Genomic DNA, 14,992 nt, shown 5'->3' with positions numbered 1-14,992 from the left:
TTCTATCTCTTGGTGACCTTGTCAGGCTTCCTTATACAAGGAAATATTGATTGATTGATTGATTGTTTGTGTTTAGATTCATATGTGACACTTGTGTGTGTTCTCTGCAGAGATGTTTCCTGCAGTTGAAGCACAATCCATTTGTCCTGCTGTCCTGACTGCTTGGGCAGTCCTGACCCTCTTTCTTCTGGAATCAGGTCCTGAGTGGGGTTGTGGCTGTGGCTGTTCTGGTTGGTGTTGAGGCAGGGCTGCTGAGGAGGATACTGTTGCACTCTTGGTGGATGTGGGTCTACAACACAAATGCATTCTATGCAGACACATCAAGGATGGTCTTTGTTTGTTGTGTTGTTGTGCAGGTCGATGGGAGAATGAGGCTGATGAGAGTCCCTGAAGCTCCCATGACTGGGAGAGGAGCTGCTGGCAGTGTTGCTGACAGTGCACTTCTGACTTCAGGTTTGGCTAATGATTTTATAATTCAGTGAAAAACATTTTTTCTTTTATTTTGTTGTACTAGAGGTTCCTGACTAAGTCAGAAAGCCTTGATGCAAAAAACAAATTGATGTGGTTCTTTGATGCATTTAAATCCTAAAACAGGTCCCACAGGAGGAAGTTTAAATCATGTGACCATCATCATAACAGCTGTTGACCTTGTTGTAACTAGTTGATGGTGCTAAATATCACCAGCTTGCTAACGTTAACTAGCTAACGTTGCTAGCTAGCTAATATTATTTTCTAACTTCAGGCCTAAATTTTGGATTGACTGTTAAAATTGTTCACCTCACCTTTGTAACACCAGGTTTTGTCTTGATGATGTCATTGTAACTGCCTTTCTGATTCTAAAATATAAATGCATCCAAAATAAAAATGTCAAACTGCCCCTCCATGGAAACATCATATTTAATATACTGCAATATTCTTTTCCAGTGTACTACACTATATTTTTGTTTTATCAGAGAGACTTTAATGTCTGTCTTTGATCTCTGAACTCTGACTCTGATGTCATTGGTGATAAACATTGTTCATGTTCATCATGTTCATCATTGCTCAAACATGTTCATCATTGGTGAACATTTTCCAAAGTTGCTCTCACTTTCTTTTCAACACCTGGAATGATTTCCTCCAAACCAAAAGAAACTGGTGAAAAAAACAACAACAAAAACTCCTGGAGAATCAAACTCCACCCTCTGCTCCAACTGGACTTGGGACTTCAAATGACCTCCATTCAAAGCCTGCCTGCATCCCCATTCACTGACTGTTGTGTTGTGGGTCTCCTGGACAAACATGGCAGGATCCTCTTGATCTCCAGGAGTTTAAAAGAGCAGCTCTTTTAAAATGGGTTCTGGCTCCGTTCAGGTTTAGAGAGCTGAGACTAAAATCACACATGAATAAAAGAGGGAACCCTAGAAAACAAGTCAGCGTGAAAGAGGAGCAGATTTTAAAACTCCTCATCATTTCCACCTCCAGGAGTGAAGCCTCCCGGGACCCAAGAGGCTCCAGCTGGCAGAGCTCTCACCTGCGTCTGCTGTGGAGGGTCAATCTGTCCGTCCACATTCAGATCATTGATGCAACGACTCTGCTGGGATCATCAAACTACTCAGGATGAAACAGACCAATGTTGACATTAAGTAGCAACTCAGCAGCTGATCAACAGAGTCCTCAGCACCAGTAGAGCCTGGTCCTGGTCCCTGGGGGGCTCCAACCACCAGCCTCTCGGTTAACAGCCGAGCGCCACAGAGACTCTGAGTCTGTGAGGTTTGTGTCTTTCTGGTTCCACTTTTCCTGCCTCTGCTGTCTTTTTTCAGGTCTTCTTGATGGTCCGGCTTCTTCTACCTCATCAAGGGAGTGAGCAAAAGAAATTTACAATCCATACCAGGCAGAACACCAACAAAACACTTCTTTCTTCACAGTTTCAACATTTGTGATAAATTTCCACCCAACAAACAAACAACTTAACAGACAACATTCACCTATAACGTTTTATATATTTATTAAACAATAAAAGACAACTGATTATGAAAAATATTATAAAAGGACAGCTCTGACATCATCAAAATAACCTCAAAACTGTCACTGACACAAAGAGTAAAATAATCAAGAACCATTAATTTATTCAAAACAAAAACAGAGTTGAAGATGAAAGAACACACAACATAATTTTAACTGAAGAGAAACAAAAAACATTCCTCTTTTCTGCCTCCACCTCTACCACCTTCTCTTCATTCTTCTAGTATTTATAAACATGCAATATTCTTTTCAAATATATTTCTCTATATTTTGGTTTTCTAAGAGAGGCTTTGATGTCTGCTTTGATGTCTAAACTCTGACTCTGATGTCATTGGTGCTGACTGAATTCTACCCCCTGACAGACTGGGAAGGCTCCTATTGGTGATGTCATCATAAATATATGAAGGTCTTGTTTCAGTGTCAGGAACCAATCAGAGCAGCCTCCTCCTGACTAAACAACTCTACTCATCAAGCCCCTGACCCCAGACTCTTCTTGGTGAACTGATCAGAGATCAGATTAGTAGAGAAGCAGTGATACAATGGGAAACGTCCTCATTCCCTGAACGCAGCTTCATCAAACAGAGCAATGCTAACTGTTCACCTGCAGTAGTGATGTCATCAGGACAGGAAGTTGATTGATTGTTGTTGTAATTCTTTATAATCAGGCTGCACTAACAAGTGGTTGAAGACTCTGCAGCTGGTCCAGAATGCAGCTGCAAGCGAACTGACAGGAACTAGGAAGAGCGACCACATCACCCAAGTCTTAGCTTTGCTGCACTGGCCTCCAGTAAAATCCAGAGTAGTGTTTAAAATCCTCCTCCCTTTGAAGCTCTTCAAGAACAGTTCTGACACAAAACAAACTGAAGGTGTGTTCTTGTATTATTATTTTGAACGATTGCAGGGATTTGTTTTTGCAGCATCAAAATTTGATCCAGTTTTGGCGCACACCGCTCATTAGCTCCCAAAACACCGGTTGAACTGAAAAGTCACGTGGAATCTCATGTCTTTTGGAGGGTGGGGAAATGTTCATTCCTCCTAGTTGGAGGCACCTGGGCCCATATTTGGTTCATCATTGTGTTGTTGTTTTTTTTGTTAAATACATTCATTATTTGGCTTTCAACCTGCATCTCCCACACTTTTGTTACAGCTTCAATGTCATGCTTTGACAAATGGTTTCTCCCCAGTGTGCGTTCTTAAGTGTCTTTTCCAATTTCCCTTGACTGAGAATCTTTTACCACAAACTGAGCAGGGGAAAGGTTTTTCCCCAGTGTGCGTTCTCATGTGTTTTGTCAGATTTCCCTTTTCTGACCATTTTTTGCCACAAACTGTGCAGGTTAAGGGTTTCTCCCCAGTGTGCATTCTCATGTGTTTTGTCAGGTGTCGCTTTTCTGAGAATCTTTTGCCACAAACGGGGCAGGGGAGTGGTTTCTCCCCAGTGTGCGTGCTCATATGTGATTTCAGATGTCCCTGAACAGAGAATGTTTTGCCACAAATGGAGCAGGGGAATGGTCTCTCTCCTGTGTGTGTTCTCATGTGGTTTTTCAGATATCCATTTTCGGGAAAGTTTGTGCCACACACTGAGCAAGGGAATGGTTTCTCCCCAGTATGTGTTATCATGTGTCTTTTCAGATGTCTCTTTTCTAAGAATCTTGTGCCACAAACTGAGCAGAGGAATGGTTTCTCCCCAGTGTGTGTTCTCATGTGGTTTTTCAGATATCCATTTTCTGAAAATCGTGTGCCACAAATTGAGCAGGGGAATGGTTTCTCCCCAGTGTGTGTTCTCATGTGTCTTTTCAGATGTCTCTTGTCTGAGAATCTTGTGCCACAAACTGAGCAGGGGAATGGTTTCTCTCCGGTATGTGTTCTCGTGTGTGGTCAAATATCCCTTTGAGAATCTTTTGCCACAAACTGAGCAATGGAATGGTTTCTCCCCAGTGTGTATTCTCATGTGTTTATCCAAACACTTTCTGTTACTAAAACCTTTACTGCATGTTGAGCACCTAAAGGGACGCTCATCCTCACTGACTTCAGTCTCAGCTTCAGAAGAGTCTGACATCTGGTCTTCAGTCTGGGGTTGTACAAGTGGATCTGGATCTACCTTGCTGGCTGGTTCTGGTTCTGGTCCTCCACTCTCTTCTCCATCAGCTTCTGTTTTCAGAGGATGAATTGGGCTTCTGCTCAGAGACTCTTCTTTCAAGTTCTCCTCAGTTAGACTCTGATGAAGCTGTGGGAACTGAGTTTTCTCTTCGTCCCCTTCACTCTTCACAGGGACCAGAGTGAAGGGGAACGTGGTGATATCAGCCTCCTCCTGCCCTTGAAGCTGCCCTCCCTCCTCACTGGTCCAGAGCTCCTCCCACTCCTCTTTAATGTGGGGGGGCTCTGGGTCCTGCAGCTCAGGGGGAACCTCTTCTTTAATCACCAGCAGCTGCTCCACATCTGCAGGACACAAACAGCAACATCAGAAATCTCTTCATTTGACTCTGAAACAGCGGAGCAACAGACAGAAACAGAAATCAACTCAATGAAAAGAGACATCCTGCTACTGACGACCAGTCAGCAAACTGGGAACAGAAACGCTGGCTTCAGATGCTTGGATCAATGTTGTGTCACCCAGGTCAAAGGTCATAGTTCCCATCATATCTGCCAGTTGATTAATCAGTTAATTTCTATAATGAGACCCTGCAGGAGAATGAGAGTTACAGTGCTGTACAAAAGTATTTGCCCACTAACCAATTTCTGACATTTCTTGCACATTTGTCAGGCTCATCCATTTCAGATCCAGCAAACCTAAATATTTTACAAAGATAAAACACAAGAAAACACAAAATGCAGTTTTTGGTGCCAATGACATTTAATAAGGTAAAAAACATCTGAGCCTCCGAAGGCCCATGTGAATAAGTGATTGCCCCCCTGACCCTAACAGCTGGTTGAACCACCTTTTGCAGCAATAACTGCAGTCAAGCGTGAGCGATAAGAGGCGATGAGTCTTTCACATCGCTGTGGTGGGATTTTGGCCCACTCTTCTGTGCAAAATTGTTTAAGATCAATCAGATTGGATGGTTTTCGGGCATGAACAGCCTTTTTAAGGTCCTGCTACAGCATCTCAATAGGGTTCAGGTCAGGACTTTGACGAGGCCACACCAAAACCCTCATTTTGTTCTTTTTTAGTCTTTTGAGATGTGGACTTGCTGGTGTGCTTCAGATCGTTGTCTTGCTGCAGAACCCAGGTACGCTTCAGCTGGAGGTCTTGAACTGATGGCCCAACATTCTTTGCCAGGATTTCTTGATAGCGAGCAGAATTCATGGTTATTCCACAGCTGAGTCAATGCCTATGATATCATTTTACTCTTAATTTGGTGAACTTTCTAAACCTCTAATACTGTAATATTGTAGTAGTAACAGTGTGATGGCCTGAAGTGGAAACTCTTCTCATTGTTCTGTACTGTTGATGAATGGTTGATGGTCTTCAAGGTTCCTGTTCATGTTGGAGCACTGGAGGTCTGAACCACTGAGACACTCAAAGAGCTGCATGAGTGACGTCACTTCAAGCTGGCAGAACGACTCCAGCCAGGGTCCTGCTGAGTGTTGTGATGCTCCGTGTTTAGCTGTCAAGCTAGCAGCTCTGGACTCACTGATCTGGACTGAAACTGCATTGAAATGAAACAACAGAGCTTCACTGGTTTGCCTTTGGATTTTGTCCCCTAAATCGACTGAAAAATTGGTTCATTCTGACGGGACTCATTTGGATATCATGTGACTTGCTGCAGGAGACAGAGAGACTGCTGACACGCGTGTGTGTGTGTGTGTGTGTGTGTGTGTGTGTGTGTGTGTGTGTGTGTGTGTGTTTGTGTGTGTGTGTGTGCTGACTGTTTTGATGTTGAGGTGTTAATTGTCATGTTTTATGCATTTCTTTGGAGGTTTTAAATTAAATCAGTAACAACAGGAAATAAAACAATTGTTTTAGGTCGACTTTGTTTCCTGAGCTCCTAAAACTTCCCTTTATGTTGGTAACAATGCAGCAGGAGCCTGGTTCACATTCTGGTCCACAAGTTAGCAGCAGTTGGTGATCCAGTGTGAACGTCATTCAGGCGAGGTGTTGTTGTGGTTCAGTTCAATGGTAACACGCTGCTACTGATTGTTAAGGCAGGGCTTCTTAACAGGACCGAGGAATGAGGGGCCCAGCAGGTCCCTGGGGGACTCACCTGCTCTGTCCAGCCTGACTCAGGGCTTCAGCACAGCATCGAGCAGCAACCTCTGCCGGCGGTTCTCCCGCTCGTACTCCGCCACGGTTTCCTCCAGCAGAGCCACGATCTGCTCCGCGGCCGCCGCCAGCCGCTCGGTGAGCAGCGCTCTCAGCACCGGGACTCCAGCCGCTGAGTCTCCTTCTCCCAGCTGCAGCAGGAAGTCTTCAGCGGCGGCGAGGATCCGCTCCTGGACCGACACCCGCAGCAGCTGCGCGGCGCACATGTTGAGGTTCTACCGGCGCCACTCAGCCTTCAGGAGACAAAGACCGAGGCCGGGGGTTCACGGACTTCTCCTTCTTTCCTTGTTGTGTTCAAAGCTTCCCGCGTCTTCTTGTCGTTTTGTGAAGCGCGTATTGATGACGTATGTGTTGACGTCCAAAGCCTCTTCAGCCAGCAGTGACCACGTGACTGATTCAGGACCTGCTTCTCCGGCTTGGCGTGAGATTCTAAATGTAAAGCAGTGAAACGCCGTGGTTTCCTCCCGCTGGTTCGCGCGTCTGTTGGAGCTCCACGGCAGGAGAAATCGCTTCAAGAAACCCAACAGACTTGATTTGAAAATGTTGGTAAAACTTTTTTTTAATAAAAATTGTAAAATCAAAGCATCCTCATTCCCATCACTTTCACTGAGACTTTCACATCATGGTCCCATTGTTCAAAGACATGGAACGATCCAGTAGGAACGCAAAGACTTCAATGATCTCATTGTGTTCACGGGTCATCAAATCAGTGTCAGTTCAGTCTGTCAAGCCTGCAGGGAAGTTTACAGTCCAGCAGGTGTTAGTATTCAGTGACAGTAACACAGTGTCATGGCGTCCACAGGCTTTATGACGCCTCATCCACCCTTCACTCCTGTCTCGTCCTTGTGTGCTCACTCCAGCCCGTTGATCCACAGTTCCTGCCACAGCCTCTACCTTGTTAATGCAGCCGTGCCTGTCTTGTGTTCTTCGGCCTCTGAGAGTTTTTGAAAGTTTTATCCGATAGTCTAGATTTAGTGGATACGTTTGCAGCCGTTTGGTTTCTTTGCTCGGAGTACAAGAACATCAACGTCCCTTGCCGTGAACCCTGCTTCTGTCCTGTGTCTGAGCCTGGTCCTGTCAATCACAATGATCCAATTTTTGGAACTGACCATATCTTTCTTTCAAAAACAAAAGAAATCAAGAGAGCGATTCCTCCGTGATGGCATGAAAAGATCTTCCTCACAAACGTGGACGATACAAAGCTCTCTTCCTCTTCATCTCCAATTATTTGACCAAATTTGGCCGTCAAACTGGAGAGAAAACTCAGCCCTTTTGAACTCTGGCAGCTTTCCATTTACAAATAACACGTGTCCACGTGACAAAGTGTGTGAGCAGGAAGGAAGGGAGAAGGGGGGCTGAGAAAATAACAGCAGATCCCTGGATGGAGACCCCGTGCTCTTCTCTCCACCTCTCTTCCTCCCTGCTCTCTCCACCCCTCTTGAACAACACTGCAGGTGAACAGTTAGCATTGCTCTGTTTGATGAAGCTGCGTTCAGGGAATGAGGAAGTTTCCCTTTGTGTCACTGCTTCTCTACTAATCTGATCTCTGATCAGTTCACCAAGAAGAGTCTGGGGTCAGGGGCTTGATGAGTAGAGCTGTTTAGTCAGGAGGAGGCTGCTCTGATTGGTTCCTGACACTGAAACAAGGCCAAAGCTCAAGTACACAGGCTCACATATTGAAGTATTCTCAGTCTTCCCACTTCAAGTATTTTCTCACTTCAAGTATTTTCTACTCTGCACACCAAGTTACCTCTTATGTTAAGTTACTAGCTGAGAGTTATGCAGGACACTTGGATGGAAACATAACCTTTTTCTCTAATCAGCACAACAATGTGGGCGTGTAGTGAATCAACACCATAACAGTAACGAGGAATGAATGCAGCAGCCATCTTGGAATCACCAGGTTTACAAGGCTTCCACTCGGTGAGAGCAACCCCTCGATGGAGAAGAAGAAGCCGGACCATCAAGAAGACCTGAAAGAAGACAGCAGAGGCAGGCAGAGGAACCAGAGACACACAAACAGACACAACACTGCCACCTTCTGATCTGATGACATCAGAGTTGAATGTGTGGACTACTTGGAGGCCAAGCCTCACAATAAAAGAAGCATTTTCATGGGAATGTGTTCCATCCAGGGCTTCACAATAAAAGCATTTGAAATGTTGAGTCATTTTAACAGGTGTTTGTGTGTCAGCTGTCCTATGAGTCACAGCAGGTTGACAGTTTGGGGAGAAACTCTTGAAGACTGGGACTTGAGGGGCCCGTTTCACAAAGCAGGTTCATCAAACCCTGAGTTTCATCCTGATCTCTGAGTTGATCTTCCCTGAGATAGAAAACTCTGAGTTTTCAGTTTCAGAACAGCGGATTTGAATCAGTTTGATCAACTCTGAGTAGGTCCACCTGGGGTAAAGCGCGATCACGACAACTATAAAAAGCCAGCATAAATAGAGCCCCGATCCACCGAGTCACCATGGCGACGGAGAAGAGGAGAGCTTTGTTTTTCACGTCAGTGCAGTTGGAAATCTTGATGCGATCATGTGAAGAGTTCCAACACGCGTTAAAAAGAAGTGCAACACCGCTGCAGCTGCAAAAGAGAGAGAGATGGCGTGGAGGAACTTTGCTTCTCGGGTCAATGCGTGAGTTTGACTGTAGTCCTTAGCAATCATGATTATTACAGAGGAAGCTGCTTCCATGGTAGCGCATTAATTTACATCATTTAGATGCAATACTGCGGGGGAGAAACACACTTGGCAGCAACTTAAAATGAAGCGTTAAACATGATTCAAACAGGTCAGACCACCTCAGGGGTACCCCAGGTTCTGCATTGTAAAGTAAATATTAAGTGGCTGTTTGACTGTACAATAGTTGTTTTATCACCAACAAAATGATGGTTTCATACACAAATGTCTTCATCAATATCATGTCCTGTTAAATAAGTCAGCCTATTTAAACTAACACAGACTTCTGCTCAGCCAACAGAAAGAAGGCAGACGCCCGTAAAACGGGTGGTGGTCCAGCACCACCGCCTCTAACAGAGGCACAGGAGCCAGAGTTTAGGAAGGCCAGTGGCTGAGGGAGTTCATCCTTAGAACCCAACCCCCAAGACACCAGTGCCTTCATAAAATGTAATATGGCTCGATATATATATATATATATATATATATATATATATATATATATATATATGTATATATGTATGTATGTATGTATGTATGTATGTATGTATGTATATATATGTATTTATATATGTATGTATGTATATATATATGTATGTATATATATATGTATATTTATATATATATGTATATCTAAATATCTATCTATCTATCTATATATGTATATTTATATATATATATATATATATATATATATATATATATATATATATTTATATGTATATATATATGCACCCATGACTTTATTTCCCAACAGACTCTGCTGGTGCCATTTGCCTTGTGCCACAACAGACACAGTCACTGTCAGTAAAGATTTTCTCAATGTTATTTTAAGTCACTGAAACATCTCTCCTCCAGGACAAAGAGGATGGACAAACGCTGTCTGCTGCCTTTACAGTGGGGGATCCAGAAAGGCCTGTAGAAGTCACATCTTGATACATTCCTGATTCTTCTCCCATTCATATTTCTTACCATTCTGGTGGAATATAGAGACATCAGCCTACACTGAAGTATGAAGACAGTCTTGTCCTCTTTAACAGAGCATGGCTGGGCAGGAGGGTCCCTCGACCTCCAGTGCACACACTGACACAGTGAGATGTTCAGTCAACAGATTCATGTCCAACTGTCTAATCCTCATGTTCTCAGTTACCAGTAAAGGAACTTTACAGAGTCCACCTGCTGAGAAAAATGTAAAAAAGTGACAAAGAAATGCAGTCCTTGGACCGCCAGATTAGGAAAGCAGATCTGGAAACAGAACGACTGGAGCCCAAGTTAGAGGGGGGTGCATGGCTCCAGGTGAATATGTTAACTAGTGGAATGTGAACTGAACGAGCTTTTTTATTGCTAGGAAATAAAGAAGACCAAATGAAATGTGTATTGTTCCTTTATTGGACTGTGGTGGGGAGGATGATTGCTAATTAAATGCCAAAGTGATTCTGACATATGGTGTCTCTGACGGCTCTGCTGTCCTGGATAGCTGGTGGGTGGATGGGGTCGTCATCAGGCTCTTCCATTTGTAGGGCAGGGTGTTGCTCTCCTCTCATAGTGGCAATGTTACGAAGAACACATGCCACAAGAATATCACAGGACCTCTCAGGGGACACCCTGAGGTGACCTAGGCACTGGAAACGGGCTTTTAGCAGGCCTGTGGTCATCTCCACCTCTGGTCCTGCAGTGAGCCCAGTTGAAGTTCTGTTGGGGGCCTGGTTCAGGGTGCGGGTAAGGGGTCAGCAGCCTGCGTTGGCATGGGGAACCCCTGTCACCCAGCAGAAGGCCATCAAACTCTCCTGTAATGTATAGTGGATACCTGAGAGTGGATTAAAGGAGGGAGACAATTGACTTCTGTTGTGCAAATCTTTAGGCTGTACTTACCACGTTGCAGTCTGTTGCTCAGGTCAGACACAAAACATCTTGAGTCATGGACAGACCCAGGCCACTATCATCCTCAGAATGTTGTGGGAGTCCAGCTGTCATGACGACAAAGATGGATTTGGACTGTGACCCAACGACTCAGGTCCTGACACCAGCAGACCCCTCACCACCTGCAGCCTTTTTCCAGCTCCACCAAACCCACCATTCACTGCCTCCTCATCATCTGGGCATCAAAAGCAGCTCAGACCTGCTGCAGCTCAGAGACCTCAGCCATTTTTAGGATGTCTCCATGATTCTCCTTCACAGGATTTTCATTCACAAACAAGAGAACTGTCAAAGACCACAACAGTTTTCAGCTTGATGCTAAACAGTACTTCAACTACCATTCCACTGTGTAATGGCAGTGACTGATGTGTACTATATGCAGTATTAATCAAGTACAGCCCTGACTGATACTTTATCTCCAATGCTAGGAAGGATCAGAATGTTGAAATGGACCCAGTAGGAAGAGAATCTCAAGTCATGGCAACTTTACTGAGCAGCACACAGTTAAGTTCAGGAAACACCAGACATTTTTACCACCTGTCAATGAAGTAGTCAGTAAAATAAATACTACACTGAACAGTAGTGGAGGGAGAGCAGAGCTGGAAATAAGACCTTACTGGAGGGAATGAATCTAGAAATGTTAGAGTTCTTTCAGTTGAAGAAATCAGATTTGGGAGGGATGTTCTGGAAGTTTTCATCCATTTTTATTTCATCCAGATAAACAAATCATGTCTTCTACTTGGGCAGAATACGCTAACATTGCTAACTAGCTAATATTATTTTCTAACTTCAGGCCTAAATTTGGGATTGACTGTTAAAATTGTTCACCTCACCTTTGTAAGCACCAGGTTTTGTCTTGATGATGTCATTCTATTTGTCTCTGGTTCTTTCCATTCATAAATCAAACCTGAATGTTAGCTAGCCTGCTCTTACTGTGTTCCATCAGCTGCAGGTTTGACCACAGGTAGCTTAGCTAACTGCTAACTAAGGAATGTTTAGTCCAACAAAGAATGGAGGTTGATAGTCATTCATCCAAAGTCTTTGGTTTCAGATGGAGCCTCAACTGAGACTCCTAGTTCAGAGGATGGGTTTGTTTGCTATCAGGTTGCCACCTTTCTGGAGGAAGACAGGAGACAAGACAGGACATATTCTTTCACCAGGGGGTCAAAGCAGACATCAGTCCCCACTGATCCTGGATCTGCTCTACATTCCTGCCTGTTAAAAGAAGGTTTTAGTCACTACTGTTGCAGGATGTGCTTGCTGATGGAGAATTGTTGGGTGTTAACTGATGGAAGGACTGAGGTGCTGGACCTGCTCTACTTGTAGAGTGTCATGAGATCACTTTTGTTGTGATTTGGCGCTAAAAAAATAAAATTGATTTGACTGAAATGGAAACTGTTGGGGGGGGGGGTGTAGCCTCCATAGGTTATGTCTTTGATCTCTGAATTCTGTGTTTGATCTCTGAATTCTGTGTTTGATCTCTGAATTCAGTCTTTGATCTCGGGGTTCTGAGCATTGATCTCCTGCTTCAGTCTTTGATCTCTGATCATGGAGCTGATCTGGGAGCAGTCCTGATGTTAAATGCTGTGATGAAGGACAGTGTGGAGGTGAAATGGATGAAACATGTCAACATAAAATTAAATTTGAAACTTATTTCAAGCTTTATTTTGTGTTTGATGGCCATTTTTAAAGTCACTAATGATTTGCTTTGACTCCTGGATCCTGTGGTGCCTGATGAGGAGACAACTGGAGCACAAAGTAGGGGAAGAGGTCTGATATGGACCATCAACAGTTGAACGTTGTTGGCAGGACTCGAACCTACGCAGGTAGACCCCAATGGATTTCAAGTCCATCGCCTTCACCACTCGGCCACAACAACCACATTCACACACATTTGTAGGAGACTGAAATTCATCAAATTATCTTTATTCTTAACTTTATTGTTATCATTTTGATGTTCTAGAGGAGACAACATCTGATCTTTGTTAGAGCCACCAGTCAAAGGTTTTCTTTAAAGGCTGTAGCAGCTGAGAATGAGGAATTAATAACCATCTTAGTGAGGACATTTTGAAACAATGACAGAAAAGATGACATTTTGCCAGCTCTGCTGCTCCAGCCAGTGTTGGACGGTGACTTGGGAATCTTTATTGTTGAATATCAATATATATAATATAGACTCCACTGGTGAGTGGATGCTGTATAAATTCCATCCATAAATGGAGGTGGATCCTAAAAGGGCTCGTTGACTCAGGAGGATCTCTCCACCCTACAGACTGAGAAGGAATCATCAAAGATGGCAGTTGGAGTTCTGTGGATCTGTCCTGGATTCCTCGTCCTCACAGACCAGAAGTCTGTCTGAAATACGACACTGATTGATGATCTTTTCATGAATCTGAAAATGCTTCTAAACTTAAGAGGAAAACAAATCTATCTTTTATATTAATTTTCATCATGGGAACGGACGTCTGCTGCGGTTGGTTTTTAAACGAGAGCAGGAAAGGACAGGCAGCAGAAGGCAAATAAATAGAAGAAAAGACAAAAGAGAGAGAGAGAGAGAAAGAATGAGAGGGAGGGAGGGCTCTAGTGGGGCTACTTCCTCTTCCTCTGCACTGTTAGTTCCGCCCTGTCTGCTGGTGTCTCCACTGCTGTCACAGAGCGGCTGATTGTCACACCAAGAGACCGCAAGTGTCTCATGTTCAGTGTCTGGCACGGGACTTTGCAAAAGTAGGTAGTTATAGTTACTAGTTACTTCTGCCAAAATGTAACTGAGATAGTACCTGAGTTCCTCCACTCTGAAAGTAACTACTCACCAGGGAAAGTAACTACTGCAAGAAGACAGACATGTCCTCCCTCAAGCCTCACACAGACCATTGGTCCTGTTTGGTGTTCCAAGTCACACGTCTGGCCTTCTGTTTGAGGGGAGGAAGGTGTGGGGAACCCAACCCCTGGTTTACTGGGAGATTCATCACAGCCGACTTGGCACACACTTTGTTTGCTTCTGACCAAAAGACACAACAGGACCTCAGAGGACCGTACGACTCTTCTTTTCTTTTCACCAGGAGAGAAGTCTTTGTTTTTTGGAAAATGGCCGATTGCAACGGTAAGCAATTTCTTATTGTATTGTTGTCTTTAACTGATGCAATGATAAATTACTAGTGTGCTTTTCAACATTTGAAACCTTTTTTTGTTGAGGAAAAGTCCGGTGAGCCTCTCTGTATGATCATATCATTAACAAATAAATATTTGATTGAGTAAACCACTAAAACTTCTAGCCCATGACCTTTGCTTTCAAACACCCATATTGACCACATGCCTTTTGTTTTAGGGGAGGAGGGGTGAGGAACCCCAACCCTGCCTTTGAGCTGCTCTGGCTGTTTGACCTCTGTTTAATGGTGTTGTTATTTCTGCTTCTCTTTGACTGTATGGAGCAAAACAAGCTGAGGGCCAGCGAGTGTATTCAGAGATGGAGGCCAGGCAGCTGGAATCTCCACCAGAGGAAGCTTCAGGGTATGCAGGACCATACCTGGATCATGAAGACGGGTTCATGGATCGGGAACTTTCAGCCAAACTCATGGAGCGTCTAAGAACTGTTGTCTGACTGCTGCTCAATGCTGCCATGAACACACAGTGGACTGGTGACTGGTGATGAAGCATTCATGTGAGAGCAACCACACGTGGGGAGGAAATACCTGATGACTATTTTGAAAGAGATCATGAAAACATACGATCCAGGCTTTGGAACAGAAACCTCATCTGCACAATTAGAAAGGACCTGTTCCTGAACCACAGGCTCATCAGTCCTGCTAAGATCACGGGCGCTGCTGAGACACTGTTGGAGACACTGTTGGAGACACTGGCGCAACCTGGGGTGGCACCAAGAGCGACTGATGACTGTTGGAAAGTACACAGGTAGGTGACCACTGCTGGAACATTCATGCTGAACAACGCAGGATCTCAAACATTGGTATTCTACTTAGGTGGCGCTACAGAGTTGGATGTACTTTTTTGACTACTCTGACTTTGCCTACATGCAGGAATGCTGCCCAGGCCTGTGCACTGCTAATGGGACTGATGGGTGCCCTCAACCTTGCATGTCCCCCATGACTGTGCTACACTTCTGAAGTGTTTCAAAAAC

General features: G+C 44.2%; 1 protein-coding gene and 1 non-coding gene across 2 annotated transcripts; both read right to left on the bottom strand.

The window, feature by feature from the left end:
- Nucleotides 1-3,159: 3,159 nt before the first annotated feature.
- On the bottom strand, nucleotides 3,160-5,308 carry LOC147270109 (uncharacterized). Its single transcript, XM_086205009.1, has 2 exons — nucleotides 5,130-5,308; nucleotides 3,160-3,868 (listed from the first exon to the last, which is right to left on the bottom strand). Exons 1-2 carry the CDS (start codon nucleotides 5,306-5,308, stop codon nucleotides 3,160-3,162), a joined length of 888 nt encoding a protein of 295 aa, XP_086061135.1.
- Nucleotides 5,309-12,654: 7,346 nt separating this feature from the next.
- trnas-uga (transfer RNA serine (anticodon UGA)) lies at nucleotides 12,655-12,736 on the bottom strand. Its single transcript has one exon. It is a non-coding gene; the product is annotated as a tRNA-Ser (tRNA).
- Between the last annotated feature and the right edge of the window lie 2,256 nt (nucleotides 12,737-14,992).

The sequence above is a fragment of the Aulostomus chinensis genome, chromosome 1 (genome assembly GCF_037954235.1).
Source record: "Aulostomus chinensis isolate RoL2024-O1b breed Wild chromosome 1, RoL_Achi_v1.0, whole genome shotgun sequence".
NCBI classification, from domain to species: Eukaryota; Metazoa; Chordata; class Actinopteri; order Syngnathiformes; family Aulostomidae; genus Aulostomus; species Aulostomus chinensis.
The sequence above is the reverse complement of the archived record's forward strand: the minus strand, read 5'-3'. Positions and strand labels throughout refer to the sequence as shown.